We start from the raw sequence: 23,304 nt of genomic DNA, 5'->3' as shown, positions 1-23,304 counted from the left end.
TAGGAAAGTATTTCTGACACATACTTGGTGATGAGACTTAAAAGCAGCAAATGTTCTGCTGAGTTCTCTATCATTATGTACATGCCATTCTCTTTCCTATAATCACATATTCTCCTGCCAATCATCATTTAAAATGCTATTTTCTCAGACTATCTAGAAAACATCTTTCCTGACTAAATGTTACATGACCTTAATACCATTTTTAACTTTATATCTTTGTGCATGTTTATATATGACTTGCATCATTTTATTTATTTATGATTTTAATTTTGAAACAAGGTCTTGATATGTTGCCCAGGCTGGTCTCAAACTCCTGGGATCAAGCAATCCTCCCACCTTGGCCTCCCTGGTAGCTGAGACTATAGGTGCATGTCACTGTGCCCAACCATATAATTTAATATTTAGTTGCATTGTTTTATAAAAGTTATTATGTTGTGTAAAGATGTGTTGTGGCAGGGACTTTGTGTTGTAAGTTGATTCTAGACTACCCTAATGCCTGAAATTATGACTTTTATTTCAACTTATACATAAAATAAAATAGAATGCTATGGAATTAACATGTGCTTAATATATTCTTTGATAGCAATAATTCATCAATGTTTCTGAGTGATAAATGACTACAAATGGCAATCCTGCCATGCAACTTACATGGCACTACAAGTTGGCTGACTTAGGGACATATATGGAAGATAAAGGCAAGAAGAAATTCTTTACTTTCAAATATTTAATTTAAAATATACTTTGTATTTTGAAAGCCAAATTAAAGTTGTTATGGCATTTGAAGGATGAACAGAATTGACTTCCCAGCAAAAAAAAAAAAAAAAAAAGGGAAGGAAAGCTAAAAGCTTAATCTCTCAAACACAAAGACAATCAATGTCATACTTTCATGAGGCGAAAGGATTAATAACACAATTTTAATAAGGCAAGAGCACTCGAGAACGCAAACTTTTTTTAAAGGGCAAAAATTTAAGGATGAGTAACAGGAATCCTAAATAATAGATTATAATAAAAAATTTGAAAAGGCCTTTTTTTAAAAAAAACAAGTATGTAGAGAGCTAGTATTTACTGGGAAGAAAAAAATAAAAGCAAAATATAGGTTTGTACACTATTGATAGATAGAATAATCAGAAGTGAAAGAAAGCTAAGGTGATAATTGCCTTAATGGGCAAAAATAAAGAAAGAACAAACTAGATCAAAAAATGTCTGAAAATAAGCATCCTGTCAATTCTGATAAAATGCAATGAAATAAGTACAACTGAAGGGACTAAGTAATCTAATCAGAAGAAAGATAGCAGAAATGCTGGAAAAATATAAGTAGAGAAAATAATATGCTTGCTTCATTGGTTTGGTTGATTCATCCAGTTAGTAATTTAGCAAAAGTAATTTGATCCTGACTATAGTAAAAGGACAGAGAGAGTTACTGGGATGCAAATTTAAATAAGACATGGTCTCTGTTTGAGGATACCATAAACATACACAAATACACACATGTACACATACACGTACATGTATGTGTATATGCATATATAGGATATGTGTTGCAGGCATTATAGACATAGGAGTGTGATAAGCTGTAAAAAAACATGTTAAGTGTGCTAAGAAAGGTATGAATAAAATAGGTTGATGTTAAGAGGAGGGGCTGCTGACTCTTTAAAGTGAAGATAAAACGAGAGCAACAAAAAGACTGAGAATAGATGGATTCAGAAGTCTCAGTGTTTTTCCAAATAACCCAAGAAAGTCATCAGCCCTAATGTATAATGCTGTTTTTTGAAAAAAGTAAATGGCAATATGACCTTCACAAAGACTAGAGATTATTGAAAATTGCCTTTAGGAAAAGTAATAGAACAAACATGAAAAACTAAACTTATAAGGAAATTTGCCAAGAAAAAAATTGATTCCTGAAACTGGAATCATTCCACTCACAAATGTGTTTGAATGCTTATCAAGAGTCTAATATAGGCCAGGCGTGGTGGCTCATGTCTGTAATCCCGGAACTTTGGGAGGCTGAAACAGGAGGATGGCTTGAGGCCAGGAGCTCAAGACCAGCCTGGGCAACATGGTGAAAATCCATCTCTACTAAAAATACAAAAATTGGCCAGGCATGGTGGTGTGCACATGTGGTCCCAGCTACTTGGGAGCCGGAGAATCGCTTGAACCCGGGAGGTGGAGGTTGCAGTGAGTCAAGATCACACTACTGCACTCCAGCCTGGGTGACAGGGCAAGACTCTGTCTCCAAAAAAATAAAATAATAATAATAATAATAATAATAATGAAATCAAATAAAATGTAATACACCTAGACATGGTCTTCTGGTGCTAGGAATTCATTCCAAAGAATGATGCACAATAATTTTTATGTAAAAATGCTTACCTCACCAATACCCTGAAACAACATACTAGTAAAACAATATGTAAATGATGTATACATATATATATATTTATAATATGACAGCATAATATATCCTTAAAGTCTATTATGAAAACTAATGACATGATATAAAGTAATATATTATTTAAGTATAAGAACTAGAGTCAGATATCCTAGGTATACAGGTAGGTCCTGCTACTTATTTGCTATTAGTGATAGCATAAGGAGGCAGACAAATTTCTAGGCAGACAGGGACAGGTCCCTGGTGAAACCTGACCTACAAGCCAAAGACAGTTTAAAGCCTGAAAACTGAGCTACCAGTCAGTTCATAGAGCCCGTGACGGGAATGAGAACTTCCTCAATGCCTTTTAACCAATAGAATGGTGCTTTTTCCAGGCATGCCCATGGACCAATCAGCACGCACTCTACTATTATGCCCATAAAAACCCTGGACTCAGCCTCACAGAGGCCTACCTGCTCTTGGGTCCCTTCTCTGCTGAGAGATCTCCTTCTGTCGCTCAACAAAATTCTTCTCTGCCCTACTCAGTCTCTGGTATCCAAATATCTAATTCTTCTTGGTCATGGCACAAGAACCCAGAATTTGCCACTCTGCAGGCAGCAGGAGCAAACGAGCTGTAACACGAACAAGGTATAACATTTCTTAGGGATCTCAGACCTTGGGACTCTCTGGGTGAGAGCAGTAACAGCTCTTGGGGGCTCAACAGTTGCTGACATCTCTGAGTTTTTGGTTGTCACCACATTCCCCTTGTCTAGATGCCAGCACCCAAGGCCAAAGCAGGTTGCTGCACACCCAGCCCAGCCACAGACTGAGTGTGGATCCTGTGGCAGGTGCAGCATCCAGACTGGGGCACAAGCCAAGTGCAGCCTGCAGTGGGTGGGTGACCAGCATAAGCCTAGTGAACCTGAGCAAAGAGGCATCAGCCACAGAGATTTCCAGGCAAAGCGGCACCAAAGGGATCATGTAACACTGGAATCCTCCCTCCTGCTCACCAAACTATGGGGGAAAAAGAGCTGCTGGGTGTGATTCTCACCCACCACTGAACTACAAAAGCCCTGACAGTTGGTTCAACATATACAAATCAATAAATGTGATTCACCACATAAACATAATTAAAAACAAAAACCATATGATCTTCTCAGACAGGGAAAAAGTTTTAGATAAAATCTAATAACCCTTCATGATAAAAACCCTCAAGAAACTAGGCACTAAAGAAACATACCTCAAAATAATAAGAACAATCTATGACAAACCCACAGTCAACATTAGGCTGAATGAGCACAAAAACTGGCAGCATTCCCCTTGAAAACCGAACAAGATAAGTGTGCCCACTCTCATTACTCCTATTCAGTATAGTACTGGAAGTTCTAGACAGAGCAATCAGATAAGAGAAAGAAATAAAAGATATCCAAATAAGAAAAGAAGAAGTCAAACTATCTTCAAGGACAATATAATTCTATACCTAGAAAGCCCTACAGACTCCACCAAAAGGCTTCTGAAACTGATAAACAACTTCAGGAAAGTTTCAGGAGACAAAATCAATGCACGAAAATCAGTAGCATTTCTATTCACCGATACCATTCATGCTGAAAGGTGAACCAAGAACAAAATCCCATTTACAATACCACACACAAAAAATAAAATACCTAGGAATACATCTAACCAAGAAAGTGAAAGATCTCTATAACAAGAACTATAAAATACTACTAAAAGAAACTACAGATGACAACAACAAATGGAAAAACATTCCATGCTCATGGACTGGAAGAATCAATATTAGTAAAATGGCCATACTGCCCAAAGCAATCTACAAATTTGACACTATTCCTATCAAACTACCAATGTCAGTTTTCATAGAACTAGAAAAAATATATAAAATTAAAAATTCAGATAGATCCCAGCACCTACCTCCTGAAAGACCAAAAAAAAAAAAAAAAAAAAAAAAAGTTAAAATGCATATAGAATCTAAAAAGAGCTGAAATAGCCAAAGCAATCCTAAACAAAAAGAACAAAGCAGGAGGCATCACATTATCCAACTTCAAACTATAATGCTACAGTAACCAAAACAGCACAGTACTGGTACAAACACAGACATATAAACCAATGGAACAGAATAGAGAACCCAGAAATAATGCCCCATGCCATTCTGTTTTCATGCTGCTGATTAAGACATATCCAAGATTAGGTAATTTATACAGGAAAAAGGTTTATTGGACTTACAGTTCTACATGGCTGGGGAGGCCTCACAATCATGGCAGAAGGTGAAAGGCACATCTCACATGGCAGCAGACAAGAGAAGAGCTTCTGCTGGGAAACTCCCCTTTTTAAAACCATCGTATCTCGTGAGACTCATTCACTATCATGACAACAGCGCAGGAAAGACCCATTCCCATAATTCAATCACCTCCTAGCAGGTTCCTCCCACGACATGTGGGAATTGTGGGAGTTACAATTCAAGAGGGGATCTGGGTGGGGACACAGACAAACCATATCATTCCGCCCCAGCCCCTGTCAAATAATATGTCCTGACATTTCAAAACCAATTACACCTTCCAAACAGTCCCCTAAAGTCTTAACTCATTTCACTATTAACTCAAAAGTCCGCAGTCCAACATCTCATCTGAGACAAGGCAAGTCCCTTCCGCCTAAGAGCCTGTAAAATCAAAAGCAAGTTAGTTACCTCCTAGATACAATGGGGGTACAGGCATTGGTTAAATACTGCTGTTCCAAATGCAAGAAACAAATTGTTTTACCAAAAAGACACATGCACTCGCATGTTCACTGCAAACCCATTAATGACAGCAAAGACACAGAACCAACCTAGGTGTCCACTAACAGTGGACTAGACAGAGAAAATGTGGCACATATGCATTATGGAATACTATATACCTATAAAAAAGAATGAAATCATGTCCTTTACAGCAACAAGGATGCAACTGGAGGCCATCATCCTAAGCAAACTAATGCAGGAAAAGAAAACCAAATACTGCATATTCTCACTTATAAGTGGGAGCTAAATGCTGGGTACTCATGGACATAAAGATGACAACAAGAGAAACTGGGAACTAATAGAGGGAAGAGCAAGAGAGGAAGGCAAGGGTTGCAAAATTAACTATTGGGTACTATGATCAGTACCTGGGTGACGGGATCATTCATTCCCCCACACCTTAGCATGACACAATATACCCAGTTAACGAAAGTACACATGTACCTCCTGAATTTAAAATAAAAGTTGGAAAAAAAAGAAAAAAAAGAAAAAAAGAAGAAAGAAGAGATACAAGATGCAAAGTATCCCATGTAACAGAAACAGTAAAAATAGACTTTTGGCTGGATTTGCTCTTTGCATTCAGAGGTCAGAGATCAATGTAAAAAAGAGGAATCCTATGACTAAAATACTGATTCTACATAGTTCTTCCTGTCTACCTTAATACTGAAAACATTAAGGGGGACAAATAAAGCTTCATGATATTTGATCGTTATTTTTGTCAAAAGTATGTCCATTTAAATTCTTTTCTCATTTCAAAGTGATACATTCATTAAAGAAAAAATTTGAAAATCTGATAAACAATTAAAAAATAAGGAAATAAAAACCATCTTCAAAATTTTTGTAAAGAGTGAGTGAGGGAGGGAGGAAGAGAAGTGGAGTTCTATGGAGTTTGCTATATAAGCAGCTTTTCAATTTACCTTTTCATGGAGGTAAACTGTAATGATTAAGGTGGAGACAAGTTCAAGAAACTAAAAATGGGGAGAAGAGGAGGGAGAGATAAAGAGGATTGGGTGGGAGATGAGGGGAATAATGGATTAAAAAGGCAGCGGTTCAGGTTTATTCCCATTATAGACGGCTCCTACAACTCACTAGAACATGAGCCAGCATAGTATTAAATATAAAAATGGTTACTGTGATGGGAAAAATTTTCTGGTGTCTAATATCCACTTTGCTTGTATCTTTTCTCATGAGAAGACAACTTTTAGATGCAAACTCATAGAACAGTAACACTGATAATCTCTCTCAAATCTTAGCTGTAATGAAAAGCCTAGAAAAGACAAGGGAAGACTGTCAGTGGTTAAAAACAAAAGAATACCTAGACAGAGCTCTGTATCAGACCATCCCAGACTACAAAGAATAACCAGTTCTATGGATTATCTAAACTTTTCAAAAATTTTCCAGGATAGCAGAGGAAATAGTCTGTTTCCCCTGGAAATACTGTCCACTGGAATGGAATTTACGGGAACATACCTGGCTAGTTTGTAAAAACCATCTCATCCTGGCCAGTTTCTCAATAGTTTCCATGTGCTTACCATAAACAAAAGTGCACAACAGCGCTTTTCTTCAGTCTCACTATGATATTGCTGAGATCCTGCAATTCTGAAAACCAGAATCAATAGGGATAAGGCTAATGAAAATATATAAGTTGGATTATTCTAGGGTTTGTATAATGTTACTGGATAGTTACTTATTGATACAATGTTTCTGGGAAGGGAAAAAACAATAACCCTACCTCATGGGGCTTTTGTCAACAAAGCCACCAAAGAAGAATGACAGGGAGACCAGCTGGAGCAACATTAATGAACTTTGGTCAACAGAGATCTTCCTCAAAATGCTAGATACTGAAGTTTTAAATGTATGTGAAAATTGTGAAAATACATGCCAAAGCAGTAACAGCCCAAACCTAAGGGGTGAATAGGCAAAATATTTTATTAGAAGACTAACATGAGAGTGTGTGCACAGAGAGGAAACCATCGACTGGGGAACCATGACAGAATCAATTAAAACAAGTTTCCATCCAGGATTCTCTTAGGCTGGAGGGTACTTCAGGCAAAGATGGGTCCTAAGAGGGGGTAAGTTTGCTGCAGTTAGATAAGCAAAAGAATGGGACTCTTTATCTATTGTATATGTTAGTATATCCCAAAAGATGGGGGAAAAAAACAATTAAAATCATTTAAAAATCAATACTTGAATGAGGATAAACTACATAGAACCTTAATTTCATATTTTGTATCTCTTCCAGTAAAATTGAAAAGGACAGTGATTGAAAATGATGATGAGCAAAAGCTTGTGAAACAAAAACAGGACCCAAAAACAAAGTGGATCCAAAATGGATTTTTTATTTGCCTCTAATTTAGCACAGCATTATTAACATCCTTTGTCAGTTACCATCCATGTGATTTACTCTACAATTCAGCATTTTGAGTTGTTTTTATGAAATTAATTTTGCTTTAAGGAATCATGAACAAGGACTGGAAAATCACTAGTGTGTGAAAGTGTCCTGTGTGCAATCCCAAAAATTACATTTATGACAACAAAAACTAATAGTATATTTAATATTATTTTACTAAAAATTTAGAAATGAAACAGGAAATATAAATGACTGTCATGTCATTCAACTAAATTATAAGCCACTCTGTAAAAGGCAGGTAGCACAAAAACAAAACAGAGAAAAATGATAAGCCCAAGTAAAGGTTTCAAAAGTGATTAAAAGCCCCGCATGGTGGCACTCGCTTATACTCCCAGTTACTTGGGAGGCTGAGGTGGAGAGTTCACTTGAGCCCAAGAGGTTGAGGTCAGTCTGGGCAACATAGTGAGACCTCGCCTCTAAAAATAAAAAATAAAAATAAAAAGTGATTAAAGCACAAGGATTCACTCATTCAACAAATATTTACTGAGCACACTCTAAGTTTAAGGCATCAAAGGAGAAAGTACACACATGAAAAGCTTGACAAAAGAAAATTTTGAAGGTAAGAGATCATATCAAAGAATAATGAAGGGTCAACACTTTTCAACTATACTGGATAAACTCAGGAGGATAAATATCCACGGCAAATTTTTTAAAGTACTCAAAATGTGGTGAGAGTTTACAAGCCATTTAAGCAGGAATACAAACAATCACAATGAAAAAGCTTCTTGTGGGGGCAGGAAGGAGGGAGGAGGGGGAGAAAAAACGTCCTATATATATACATGTATGCTCATTTAACATTCCTTGAAGGAGGTATGACTAAATCTGAGATTAAATTGAAACAAATTTTCTTAACTAGAAAGAGTTATTAAGAATCTAAAGCAGCTAGAAAACAATAATAAAGAATCTTATCCTTTCAAGGCTAAAAGGAGCTACCTTACAGAATATCTAACCCAGAACTTTAATTCCGTCAATAAATGAGGTCTGATGAGTAATTTCCTTGGGGTGGAAACCTTATCATTTTTAGTTTTGAGAAACTATACACAAGTCGTATATATTCTCTACAAAATTTGATATTGTATACCAGCCAAAAATTTTTTTAAATCCATACACTAGAGCCGTTCAACATTTTTGTATGTATTAATTTTAGACTTTTTCAGAAAGAGAATGACTGAGAGATAAGGACAAAAAGGAACAGAGACAGAGAAAAGAAGAAATAGAATATATACCCTACACAAGAATGGCATCATATTAATCATACTATTTTGTAAATCCTTAATGGAATATTTTTCTACATCAGTAAGTATATATAACTTAAAATGTATTATTGACTAGAGGAAGTGCACTTTGTATAATTTTTGTATGTTGATACCTTTTAAATAGTAAACATCAGTAAACAGTAAACACTGTGCAAATGAGCACACCAGTAGTGGTAGAAATAATAATTTAAAAGATATAAATCTGTTGTAAGTATAATAATCATTTTATTTTCTCATTTTCTTATACCCACACACATGCACATATACAACCACCCTCAATTTTCTTATTAATAAACAAGAAAATGTGTTGATTATAAGAACTCTGAAGTTTCTGTGATCTCTAAAATTTTGATTCTGTACTTACGTTGTACACCTTTAATTGTTTTCCACGAGGCTTTTCCCATAATAACTACTTTTTAAATTAAGTTTCAAGCTTACTCTTACTTGGTTCAAGAACAGTTTCATATATACAAATAGCACTGAGGAAGGTTATTCACACAAACCTAGTTAATGCTTATTCACACAAACTTAGTTAATGCTTACCACAACCCACAATGTAGATAACATGAAAATTAAGTAATTTGTTCCATATCCCCAGAAGATAAGTAGAGGGAATGGAATGAAGGCTCCCGGTTACATTATCTTAAAGATTCTGTCCATTCCATCATATCAAGTTTTGTTTTGTTTTGTTTTGTTTTTTTTGAGACTGAGTCTCATTCTGTCCCCTAGGCTGGAGCGCAATGGCACAATCTTGGCTCACTGCCACCTCTACTTCCTCGATTCAAGCGATTCTCCTGCCTCAGCCTCCTGGGTAGCTGGGATTATAGGTGCCCACCACCACGCCCAGTCAATTTTTGAATTTTTAGTAGAGACGGGGTTTCACCATGTTGGCCAGGCTGGTCTCGAACTCCAGACCTCAGGTGATCCACCTGCCTCAGCTTCCCAAAGTGCTGGGATTACAAGCATGAGCCACCTTGCCTGGCCCAAGTTGCCTGTCTTAATATGTTCACTGAGGCATTTTTTAAGCACCTATTATAACAACAACAGGATTAGTATACTAGTAAAATACTCATTTAAAAGAACTGAGGAAATAAATGTACACTGTGACTGGTAAAGCAGAGTTCTAATATAGTTATAAATAATGAAACCATGTAGAACAATAAATAATTAGTAAATAGATTAATAGAAAACAAACCTAATTTTAAAACGATTGAGGGAAAAATAACTATGTCTATGTTTAGAACAACAGGAATTGGCTAACTACTAAGTGCAAAATTTTCTTTTTCTTTCTTTTCTCTTTCAGGACACGTGTTACATGGCTATGAATGTAAAATATTCTGATTTTTTGTTCTTTTAATCAAGTTGTACTTTGATTTGGCTTTCTGGATGGTTCATAATAATTAAGCATGTTTGAATACTAACTATAGCATTATTTCCCACCATCTTAAATTTTTCATCAAACTTAATAAGAAATGCGATATATTTTACAAACAAGTTTTAGCTCTCTTGGAAGAAAGGTGGTAAATTAATAACTGGAAATACTACCACCATTATCTATAATTTATTAAAGGGGCACAAAGAGGTTATTTCCTTAACTACTCTGAAAAGGAGGAAGACTGTTAGTAAGTTACTTTAAGACACAAGATAGTCATATTCCACATTCTTTGTTTTAAATGTAGTCAGCTGAATGTTCACTCAAAAGATTTATTTCAAACCTTCTCTATGCAAAGCATTATACTAAGTGCTATAGGAATACAAACAAAGCTACTGACTAAGATGTTATCCCTAACCTCACGGAAAAGAAGATGTAATAAGGTGTGGTTTTCTATTTACATAAATCAATTTAGCTCTCTTTGAGAACTATCAGTGGGTATCAATATGCATTTTTAGGATTAAAACAGAAACAATGGGCCAGGCGCTGTGGCTCGCACCTGTAATCCCAGCACTTTGGGAGGCCAAGGCAGATGGATCTTGAGGTGACTTGAGGTCAGGAGTTCAAGGCCATCCTGACCAACATGGTGAAACCGTTTCCACTAAAAATACAAAAATTAGCTGGGCATGGTGGTCCACGCCTGTGGTCCCAGCTACTCAGAAGGCTGAGGCAGGAGAATCACTTGAACCTGGGAAGTGGACATTGCAGTGAGCAGAGATCATGCCATTGCACTCCAGCTTAGGCAACACAACAAGATGCCATCTCAAAAAAAAAAAAAAAATGCTGCTCTGGGTCTCCTCAGACATTCACAAAGTCTTTCCAACATGCTTTATTATTCCCTGATAAGCTGGTCAAATGATACATACTTAAACATAAAAAAATTTAAAGCTATTCATTAAATGTACATAAAACAACATAATATTTCTTTGAATTTAGCAGTCATACATTTGGGTCTACTTTTATTATATTGCCAACTGCTATGGTTTGAATGTTATGTGTTGAAAACCATCCTTAACGCAACAGTGTTAAGAGGTGAGACCTTGAAAAGGTGATTAGGTCATAGGGCACTGCCCTCACAAGTAGATTAATGTCACTATCGTGGAAGTGGACTTATTTCTTTGAGAATGCATTTGTTATAAAAGCAAGTTTTGCCCCTTCTTGCTCTCTCTCACTTGGCCTTTGCACCTTTTACCATTGGATGATTCACCTGCAGGGTCCTCATCAGATGTCACCCCTTAATCTTGGACTTCCCAGCCTCCAGAACCATGAGTCATATAAATTTCTGTCCATTATAAATTACCCAGTCTCAGGTATTCTGCCGCAGCAGCACAAAACAAACTAAGACACCACCTTCTGCTTCTAGCCCCACCCTGATATATAAGAGCCAAGTATGAGGGTTAATCAAAATCTCGGCCCTAGATAGATACATAGATAGATAGATAGATAGATAGATAGATAGATAGAGCTTGAGATTATGAAAGCTAAGACAAAACAGTGATTATCTGGATGCTCTGCTGTGTACTAGAATTATCCAAGGTGCAGACTGCCAGACTCCTCTACTGGAGATTTTAATTCTACTGGTTTAGGTGTACCCAAGAATCTGTGTTTTTACATAAATGTATTTGGAGAAACACTGACCTTCAGAATTACCAACAATACAGAATTAAAGTCCCTAACTTACCATATACCTGTGTCATTTTTTAAGAGGCCAGAACTATTATCATTTCTTTCAATGTTTCTGAAGTGAAATTATGTGCTGACCTCCATAGTACACATTCTCAACTATATACACCCATGTTTCTGCCCACTTCCCACCAGATAGATGAATGGATAAAGACAGGTATAGACTGATAGATCTACCCACTCATTTACCTAATATAAATTAAAGAAAGCAGATATTTTGCCTGCATATCAGAAAATAATTTAAGTGTTTTAAGATTTCTCATATCTGAGAAACCTGAAATTCTGTCCTAAAAAATCAACAAACAAAAGCAAAAAGCTACAACTGAAAGAAATTTACAGGAAAGTTCCCTAAAGATTTTAAGTTAACAACAGTCCTTAATTTACCTGCCATCCCGTTGAGCAGCACCACCTTCTGTTACCGTCTTGACGAATATTCCCAGCTTTTCAAGTCCAGCATCTGCTCCAACACCCATTCCAATAATACTTATACCAAGACCATCCTCATCTATTAAAAAGAAAAAAAGCGGGGAGGTGAAACAACCTAAGTTTTACACTAGTCTGCAATTAGCTGGTGAGAACTATTTGCTGTCTCTAATTTTATTTTTCCTTATGGATAGGAGAATAACATGCTTGATTTAGCAGAATTATTTTCTAAGGTAGGCAGTAAGGGTATCTAATGAGAGCCTCCAAAAGGCCCATGCATTTAGCATCATTTTACTACTACTGTTGGTAATGCATTGTGGTCTCAAGAAAAGGTAACAACTTTGTTATTGAATAGTCACTCTGCCTTAAAACTTAGACTCTCTAAATAATGCAATGAATTATTTTAGGCGTAAGAGTACACACATTCAAACATATAATTTTAAATAAATGTGATCATAACGTATCTGGAATTCCTCCTTCATTTATATGGTCTTTTCTTCTTTACTTGTTTATTCATGTTAATAAGATAGCACATGTGGCTGGGTGCAGTGGCTTACGTCGGTAATCCCAGAACTTTGGGAGGCTGAGGCAGGTGGATGGCTTGAGGCCAGGAGTTCAAGACCAGCCTGGGCAACATGGTGAAAGCCTGTCTCTACTAAAAACACAAAAAGTTAGCTGGGTGTGGTGGCAGGCACCTGTAGTCCCAGCTACTCTGGAGGCTGAGGCAAGAGAATCGTTTGAACCCAGGAGGCGGAGGTTGCAGTGAGCCAAGATCGTGCCATTGCACTCCAGCCTGGGTAATAGAGTGAGACTCTGTCTCAAAAAAAAAAAAAAAAAAATAAGATAGTATGGTATTTGAGTACTTTCCTCTGTGCTTCTATACCCAAGAATATATACTCATCAACAACTATAATACATCCATACATTCACTTAGACATATATGAATGTGCGTGTGTATATATATATAATATATATACGTGTGTGTGTGTGTGTATATATATATAGCTTGTTTTTCCTTGTTATTTGCTTACACAAGTGAGATTATAACTACTTCTCTTTACAGCTTACTTTTTAAAAACCAGTGAAGCATCTGGGCACAGTGGCTCACATCTGTAATCCCATCACTTTGGGAGGCTGAGGTGGGAGGATCCCTTGAGCCCAGGAGTTCAAGACCAGCCTGGGCAACATGGTGAAACCCTGTCTCTACTACAAATAGAAAACTTAGCTAGGCATGGTGGGGCGCACCTGTAGTCCCAGCTGTTTGGGGACTGAGGTGGGAGGATCACCTGAGCCTGGGAGGCAGAGGTTGCAGTGAGCTGAGATCATGCCACTGCGCTCCACCATGGGCAACACAGCGAGACCCTGTCTAAAAAAAAGACAAAAAAATAAAAAATAAAAAAAGATATGTCATGGATATCAATGTCCTCAATGTTCATAGCTCTAAATTATTTCTAATGACTGAATAATATTTCATGGTGAGATGGCATCATCATGTATCCAAACATTCTGTATTCATAGGTACTCACTTTTGTTTCCATTTTACTGGTCCTGTGAACAATACTGTGTAACAGTTTTTTGGTTTTTTTTTTTAAATTCACTTACAAATCACGTGTTTATCCATATTTCCATTTGTCCTTTCTGTGAATATATAAAAGGTACACTATATGGTGTGCCACATGTTTTAGTTAAAGTTCAAGGTTATTTTCTGATAGTCTCAAGTCTTTGTAATCATGCTTTACTAGTAGCATAAAAATACTAATTAATCAACAGCACTGGATTATTAAAGAAATACTGGTCCATATACTCAACAGAATGACACTTTTAAAAGACTTTTCAGCAATAACCTTTACTTTCTTAAGTATTTTTTCTTTTTTTCTTTCTTTTCTTTTTTTTTCTGAGACAAGGTCTCACTCTGTTGATCAGGCTGGAGTGCAGTGATGTCATCATGGCTCACTGCAGCCTCAACCTCCTGGGTTCTGGTGATCTCCCACCTCAGCCTCCAAGATGCTGGGAATATATGCATGTGCCATCACATCTGGGCAATTTTTTGTATTTTTTTTTTGTACAGACAGGGTTTCATCATGTTGCCCAGGCTGGTCTCAAACTCCTGGGCTCAAGCAATCTCCTGCCTCAGCCTCCCAAAGTGCTGGGATTATGGATATGAGCCACTATACCCAGTCAGGATTCTTGTAATTAGTATTCTTTGGATGAAGGTTCATCTCATACATTATTACTTACCACCAGCTTATGCCTGAAGTATTTCCAAGTACACCTGACAATCTTACATTTTTATTCTATATACGTTTTAAAAGATGTCACTTGGCAAAAGTGTGATTTGTTTGCTCAGCTATATGCTAAAGGAATCTGTACAGTGTTTCCCCTGGATGAGCTTCCTCATGCAAACCCCTGCTGAAGGCACTTCCACATTGATTCTAGGCATAGGTATCTCTTTAGTGTGAAAACTTTAATGTTGACTAACATAAATAATCTCTGAAGACTTTCCTCATCCATTACATTTAGAATGTTTATATACATGTGATTTCTCCTATTTATTCAAATTGTTTCTCTGGTATAAAGACTGATTTCATCAAGAGGATTTATCTTGTTAAAGACTTTTCTACATTCATTATAGTTGTAAAATTTCTCCACAGAATGAGATTTCTTGTGTACATGAAGGTTAGATGTGTGTTGAAGGCTCTCCCACACTGGTTACATGCATAGGGTTTTCCTCTCTCCCACCATGAATTCTCTTCTGTGTATAAGGTTAGCAGATGGCTGAATTCTTATTCACATTCATCACATTCATGGGGTTTCTCAAGAAAATGAATTTTTTTTCACACTGATGAAGGATGAATGATTGCTGAAAGCCTTCCCATAGTGTTTACATCCACGTACGTTTTTCCCCTCAGTGTATTGTTCTTGTGTTGTTTAAGAGACGATCAAAGTAGCCTCTCCCACGCTGAAAAATACCACAGAATTTCTCTCCTGTATGAAATCTCTGGTGAATATATGTATTGGTATTCTTGCTGAATTCTTGCTCACTTTCATTATACTCACAGGGTTTCTCTTCATTATAACTTATCACATGTCAAACCAACGTAGAGCTGTGAGTCAAACTTTCCCATACTCATCACTGTACAAAGGGCTCCTCTCAAATGTGAACTCTCCATACTGTCACACCATTAAATAATTTCTTCCTGCAACTATCTTGAGTGAAAATTACTGCTTGGTTTCTAAATCCATTTTCTCTGCCTCGACTCACGTCTTGGTAGAATTCTTTCTTCCTTCCATTGCTCCTCTCATTGCTTTTAACTGGAAAATTACTAAGATCTGCAGAGCTGAAAATCCAGTTGCAGAAAAAGCAATATTAACTTAAGCCATCCTCAATTCTAATGCAAATTACCTACAAGGACAACGTGATGACTGAAGGGCAATACAACAAAGAGCACAATCAACGCACAGAGACCAGAAGACTGATGTTCTCCAGCATCTTATTTATGTACAGCTTTCTCTAAGATGAGTGAAGTCTGGAGCCTCATCCTTAAAGGCCACTTATTACTCCTGTGGCTGCCCCATCAAGAACCTAGCTGCACCCTGTCTTCCTCTCTATACATTCCTAGGGACAGGCAAAGCACTAAGGCAAAACAGCCATAAAATGATGGCAAAGTCAGTGGAACTATATCATTGTGGAAGACACTATTGTCATACTATGGAGCCCAAAGCTTATTTTCTAACTTCTGGTTTCCCATTTTGGGTAAGCCTCTTCTGCCACAAGCCTAGATGATACATGCAGTCATGTGAATTTTCTTTATGACATCTTCAATATGTTATTATTTAACCCATGTAGAGTTATTTATTTTTAACTATGCTATAATGAAGGTGTCCAACTTTAGACTCTTCCAGATAGATGCTCAGTTATGCAAGAACAATTTATAAAGCACACAATTACTTCTAAGCTGAAATATCATGGGTGTCATATATTAAATTCTCACACATACTAACATCTTTTCTGGATTTTCTATTTTGTTCCAGTAATCAACTGCCATTTGAATACAATTTGTTCTGATTACAAAAGCTTTACATTGTATTTAGATATGTGGTAAATTAAGTCATTCATATTCTTTTTCATACTTAAGTCTGTATTTCTCCAGACTTAAATTTTACCAAAAAACTTTAATACTGTTTTTTGCAATTCTCCTCTCCCAACCCAACTTTGTTGGCAGTTCTATTTGGAGTCTTCTCATCCAAGAATATGGTTTGTCTTACAATTTGCTTTCAAATTGAAATGTCTTTCAAAAAGATGTTATTACTTTATTTAGATAAATTCCATGTTTTTCTTAGTAATAAATATTTTGTTGTTTTGGTGCTACTGCAAATGAAATATTTTTCCCATTTTCATTTCTAAATTCTTAATGTGATTACATAGAAAAAAATGATTTGTATACATATCTTGGATGTAACCTCTTCCTTCACAAATTATTTTACCAAATTTAATATTTTAAATTAGAATCAGTTTGGTTTTCTAGATATATATGGATATGAATATATCAGCAAAAGGTGATGCTTTTCATCTTTTATTTGCTGTTATTTATACTGGTCATTTCATTTAAAGGGCATTACAAATTTGATTTCTGGTTTTAATTAAAATATCTTTAGTGTTTACTCAATTTAGAAATAGAATTGTTTGTATTGCAGATTGAGAGTTTGCATAAATTTAGGCAGCTTCCATCACGTGCTAATTTACAGAGTCTTTCAAGTGGTAAATATTACCAAATTGACATCTTTTCATATCAATTTGACATGAAATTTTAAAAATTTAAGGGCTTTTCCTTTAAATTTTATGTGGATAAATCTCTGAATAATGAACCATTCTGGATCCTTGTATCTAAAACCCCATTTGATCTTAATGAGTCTTTCTTTTTTTTTTTTTTTTGAGACAGAGTCTCGTTCTGTCGTCCAGGCTGGAGTGCAATGGCACGATCTCGGCTCACTGCAACCTCCACCTCCCGGGTTCAAGCGATTCTCCTGCTTCAACCTCCTGAGTAGCTGGGACTACAGGTGCATGCCACCAAGCCCGGCTAATTTTTTGTATTTTTAGTAGAGATGAGGTTTCATGTGTTAGCCAGGATGGTCTCAACCTCCTGATTTCGTGATCTGCCCGCCTCGGCCTCCCAAAGTGCTGGGATTAGAGGCATGAGCCACCGTACCTGGCCTTTTCTCTTTAACTATTTCTATATTTGATATTTTATTTCATTTAGAATTTTAAAATATATATTCACAATTGTAGTTGTACCATAGCAATCTTTTTTGTAGTACTTTAGTTTTGGGTGTAAACTTATATGGTATTTCAACGAAATGAAGAGTTTTCCTACATCATCTACGATCTAAAATAGTTTAAATAACACTGGTTTTATGTGTTCTTTAAAGGTACAATAGAATCATCCAGTTCTGACAACATTTTAATGTTTTATCTTTAGTTGCCATTCTCGTTTCTTCTATGGCAATTAGTCTATTTTACTAAAGTTGATTCTGGTAATTCAAATTTTGTTAGGACATAAATTATTTCTGGGCATACACCTCATTTGAGAAAGAAATGCAATGACTGATCTTTTCTAGTAACACTATATATTTGTCTTCCATTCCTAGTTTGCATAAATTTGCTTTCAATTTTCACCACTCAGTATTATGATTGATATATTTTATAGATGTATTCAATGAAAAGGATTTTTATTACCTTGTTTTACTAGATTTTCCTTTCTATGTTATTAATATTGTTTTTACCTATACTACTCTTCTTTGCTAGTTTGTTTATTTGGTTTACTTTTTCTGATTTCTAAGACAGGTCCGTTGTTTACTTTTTAAATTTTTTTATTTTAAAGAAAGAAATCAAGGATATAGCTTTTCTTCTGAGTAAAGGTTTTGCTGTGTGCTACAGACTTTTTAAGTTTAATCCTTTCCAAGATGGTTTGGGATATGAGTTTTAATTTTCTCTTAAATCAAATATCTACCTAGGAATGTATTATGTAATTTCCAAATTCTCATATTAAAGGAACTTTTAAAATTTTTTCCAAAGGATAACACTTTTTCTCTTAAAATACAGCTTGAAATAGAGTTCATTGTATTAACCTACTCCTTGATTTTTGTTTTCTGTCCATAAATTTGTCCAGTTCTGAAAGAAATATATTGAAATCTCCAATAATTGTATTTGATTTGGTTATCTTCTAGTTTGATTTATCTAGTTTAGTTTTTTGTATGAAATATGGCAATATACAAATGAGTTTAAGCAAATACTTATCTACAAAACATTACGTTTAAACAATAAAAATAAAACAAATGTCCATGTACAAAGACACAGAATATTACTGACATCATAAAAGCCCACTATATATCCCTCCCTGACTCTTTCCTCAGTGACCATTATACTAAATATTGTGTTAATCATTCCCTACTTTTTAATACTACTTTTTAAAAACTACTCTTTTGTGTATCCCAAAACAATATGCTATTTAATTTTCTTGGTTTGAAATGTAAGTAAATGCAATTATATTACACTAAATGTCTTCTTCTGTGGTTTGCTATTTTTTACTTTCCCTCGATAACATGTTAAGAATCATACATACTACTGCATGAACTGTAGCACCTCCATTTTCACTGCTGAGTAATATTTTATTGCCTAGGTATGCTACAATTTATAGACCCTTTCTACCACTGATGAATATTTGGATTGTTCTTGTTTTTTTGCTATACTAAAATAAGTAATATGATGGCCCAGTTGTGTTTGTATGGCCCATGAACTAAGAATGGCTTTTACATTTAAAAATGTATGAAAAATGTAAGCACTACTCTTTAATTCACTTTAACCCCAAATGAAAGTGTCTTTTAACAGGAGTAATCCATCAGTCATGTTTGATGTAATATGACTAGTATTCTTCATACTTTTTCATTTAAGCAATTGTATGTTTAAAACTTAATAGTTTTCACCTCTTTTTTCCTTGCCTTTGCTGTTTTGAACAAGCTGCTCTTTGTTTCCCTCCCTCCCTGCTAAACTGGACAGTAAATTACTCAGATAAAGTATGTAGGCAATGTGTTCTTTAAATCCTTAGATAGCAGCAGATGTCTGTCTTTCACCAGGATGGATATGGAATTCTTGGATCACCATCCTTTTTACCCTAAGTGGCATGTAAAATTATTTCTACATCTCCCTGCTTCTAGTGTTGCAGTCTGATGCTAGTCTAATTATTTTGCCTTTGCAAGTATCTTTGCTTGTTTATTTGCTTGGGTATTTTTTGGTCTGGAATTTTTTAAGATTTTTCACTTTGCCTTTGAACATTAGGATTTTTTCCCAGGCTATGCCTAAGTGTGAGATCAGTTTGGGGTTATTCAGCCTTCTCACTCACAAATGGATAAGCTCTTCCTGATATATGCCTCAGATCTTTTTTTTTAAGGATAAGAAATTTTTCTTGTATGATTATTATTAGTCTGTCCTTCTCCATTGTCATTTTCCCCTTCTGTTGCCTACAACTTATATATTGGGGCTCTTTCATGACTTTTCTTGGATTTTTGCTCTGTCATTTGAGAATTCTTTTTGGAACATCTCTTAAACGTCATCTTCTAGATTGCCAACTTAAGTCTCAACAACAACTAACCTTTTCAATTCTCCTGGTGAAATTTTTCATTTCAAAATCAAGTAATTTGTTCTTGTTGCTAAGTTGCTCAATAATGTCTTTTTAAAAATCTTTATAAATTCAGGGGAGTGCATGTGCAGGTGTGGTATATGGATATATTGCATAGTGGTGAGGTCTGGACTTTTAGTGTAACCTTCACATGAATAGTTCACATTGTACGACAAGTAGTTATTTGTCAAGCCCCATCCCCCTCCCACCCTGGTAACCTTTTGGAGTCCCCAGTGTGTATTACTCTGCTCTGCATGTTGATGTGTACCCATTGTTTAGCTCTCACTCATAAGTGAGAACATGCAGCAAATAATTTTGTGTTTCTGAGTTATTTCATGTAGGGATAATGGCCTCCAGCTCCAACCATGTTGCTGCAAAAGACATGATTTCATTCTTTCCTATAGCTGCACAGTAGTCCATAGTGTATATATGCTCCATTTTCTTTATCCAGTCATCTATTGATGAATACTTAGGTTGATTCCATGACTTTGCTATTTCCAAGACTATTTCCATTTAATAGTGCTCTGTTAAACATACAAGTCTCTTTTTGATATCATTTCTTTTCCTTTGGGTAGATATTCAGTAGTGGGAGTGCTTGGTCAAATGATAGTTCTATTTTCAATTATTTGAGAAATCTCCACACTGTTTTCCAGAGATTGTACTGATTTACATTCCGCCAACAGTATCTAAGCATTTCCTCTTCTCTGCATCCTCACCAACATCTGTTGTTTTTGACTTATTAATAATAGCCATTCTGACTGGTGTGAGATGGTGTCTCACTGTGGTTTTGATTTCCATTTCTCTGATGATTAGTGATGTGGAGTGTTTTTTCATGTTTGTTGGCTGCTTGTAAGTCTTCTTTTAAGAAATATCTGTTCGTGTCCTTTGCCCACTTATTAATGGGTTTCTTTTGTTGTTGTTGTTGTTGTTGAGTATTTGAGTTCCTCATAGATTCTGAATATTAGTCCTTTGTTAGAGGCATCATTTGCAAATGTCTTTTTTTAAACCATGCTTGAATATCCTTGGGTAGGTTTTTATTTCTTTTTTTCTTGTTATTCAAGTTATCATCTGTTTGTTCTACTCTTTTGTTTTCAAAGATCTCTCAGAGGTGTTATTTCTCCTTTCACTGAGTGACAGTTCAGTTCTTGGGTGCCCATCTTACATCTTACATAGCAATCTCTGATCCCATGGGTCAGCAGTAACCACAGTCAGCAGGGTGTTAGTCCAGGGAGAGAAATCAGAAGGAAGCCTTTCTGCTCCCTCTTCTCCCTGCTCTCTTTCAACCTTCTCCCCTCAGAGATGGAGAGGATGTAGCACTACTATTAAAATTTCCTTGGATTCTACTGCCTTCATTAAAAATCTCCATAATTTTCCAATTATCCACCAAAACAAAAGAAAACAACCATCTGCCCCAAGCTCTCATATACCAGCCCTTTCTGGGCTCTCAGCTGTAGCAGCCCTTTCCAGGAATACCAACAAAGCATTAGGCCTCACTCATACCTCCCTGGTCCTAACCACCATCCCAGCCAGCTAAGATAGATGGGTTTTAGTTGGGAGTAAAACTTTCAATCCACCATCTACTCAGAATCCATATCAACTGTTTTTGAAACTTAATATATAAGATCCTCTGTGAGAATTAAAATTTTATCTAATCCTTAGAAAAAAGGCTACACTTTGGAAAAATAATTCTGTATTATTAACATAGCAACATAATGATATTAACACTGTAGCACTCACGAACCTTTCTCTAGTTCCACTGGGAAAAGTTCCAGCTTTTCTACACGTTTTTCAAGTTCATACTCAGCTGAAGCAGCCACAGGGTCAACTTCATCATTTCTCCTGTCATAGTCTTCATTGGAGTATGTGTTGAAAACCTGTAGTAAGAGGCCAACAAGATGATAATATAGAAAAAAAGAAACTGCCAAGTATTCCAAACTATGTAAGTTTAAACATTCACGTGATGAATTTCTTCTAAACAACTGTTTTGCCTTTAAAATCAATTGGATGTTAAGAAAAGGAAAATTGAGTCAGTATAAAAGTAACTTACTAATTTTTAAAATGTATAAGTGATAGTACCACTTTTAAGAGACAAAGTAGCCACAGAACACATTATGTGAATAGCAATATTTATCGTCTTTTATAGAATCAGAATATACCATATTAGCTGCAACGCTCTGCTGTTTCCCAATAAAACTAAGGTAAAGCATCTTGAAGCTACCTAAGCAAATAACCAAACTAAACCTCTAGCCCTGAAGTAGCAGTGTGTCAGTATTGTCATGCTATCTCAATCACAGGATCGCTGAACCTGATCTCCATTCTAACACTGTCCTGGGCTCTTGTTTGTCATCCCTCATTTTACTTGCATATACATTTAAGTGAAATGATCATTGAAACTTTCTATGAAATTATTATGAAAATATCGCTCAAGGGCTGTACAGCAAACAGGATATTGACAGCTGTTTATTTCTTACCTACATCATTTAAAAGACAACTAAATGTGGCCTTCAGATATAGCCATAAGAAACTTGATTGTCCTTATTTCTGCTGAAATGTTTATCTTAAAAGGAACTGAAGTAGTTGTCCAACCCCTCTCTTAATACAGGAAGAAATATATGAAAGAAATACATGTATAATTAATCAAGTCCAATTATTATACATAACAAACACTGGCATTTTCAATTAAATTCAATAATTATTATGCATCTAAACTGTGTCTAAAGAAACTGTGTCCTCCCAAAAATCGTACAGTCTAGGATTAGCCTTTAAAATAATATTTATAAAAAGATACAGTAAAAACAGAAGGCAGAACAAAAGGCCAAAGATTAAAGAAATTATGTCTATTTCCTACAAAGCTGGCCCTGCTGGTCTATGGACACTTTACATTATATTACTGGAAAACAAGTAATTCCTGTATTCTACATATGGTAACTTATAAACCAAGAATACATATGCATATATAGGAGTAGATGTAATGTGGCTCCTAATGGTATATGCTTTTCAAAATAGTGTCATTTGTAGGATTTGTACCTGAGTGGGTACTGTTTTTCTTCCTGACTTTCAACATGTTTTCATAGCCTCGTGCCACTTGGATCCCTATTTGGTCTCTATCATGTTTCTCCACCATAGTCAACCTTATTGCATCAAAATGCACATTTCCATAGTATGGGGTTGGTGCTTTTATTTCTCTTTTCACAATATTTCATAAATATTAGCATGTTTCCCATGCTAATATTTCTCTTTTTCTTTTCTTCTTTTTTTCTTTTTTTTTTTTATT

At 35.7% G+C, this 23,304-nt stretch overlaps 1 protein-coding gene across 18 annotated transcripts in view; it reads right to left on the bottom strand.

Annotated features, from left to right (window-relative positions):
- The window catches only part of PPP1R9A (protein phosphatase 1 regulatory subunit 9A), a 386,892-nt gene that overhangs the window by 157,110 nt on the left and 206,478 nt on the right, over positions 1–23,304 (bottom strand). For all 18 annotated transcript variants that reach the window (XM_017956944.3, XM_017956945.3, XM_009203380.4 and 15 more), the window contains exons 3-4: positions 21,772–21,904; positions 12,319–12,439 (exon numbers count right to left, since the gene is read on the bottom strand). In XM_017956944.3, the coding sequence (XP_017812433.3) occupies positions 12,319–12,439; positions 21,772–21,904 (254 nt within the window). The remainder of the gene's footprint in view (positions 1–12,318; positions 12,440–21,771; positions 21,905–23,304) is intronic.

The sequence above is a fragment of the Papio anubis genome, chromosome 4, assembly GCF_008728515.1.
Source record: "Papio anubis isolate 15944 chromosome 4, Panubis1.0, whole genome shotgun sequence".
NCBI classification, from domain to species: Eukaryota; Metazoa; Chordata; class Mammalia; order Primates; family Cercopithecidae; genus Papio; species Papio anubis.
The sequence above is the reverse complement of the archived record's forward strand: the minus strand, read 5'-3'. Positions and strand labels throughout refer to the sequence as shown.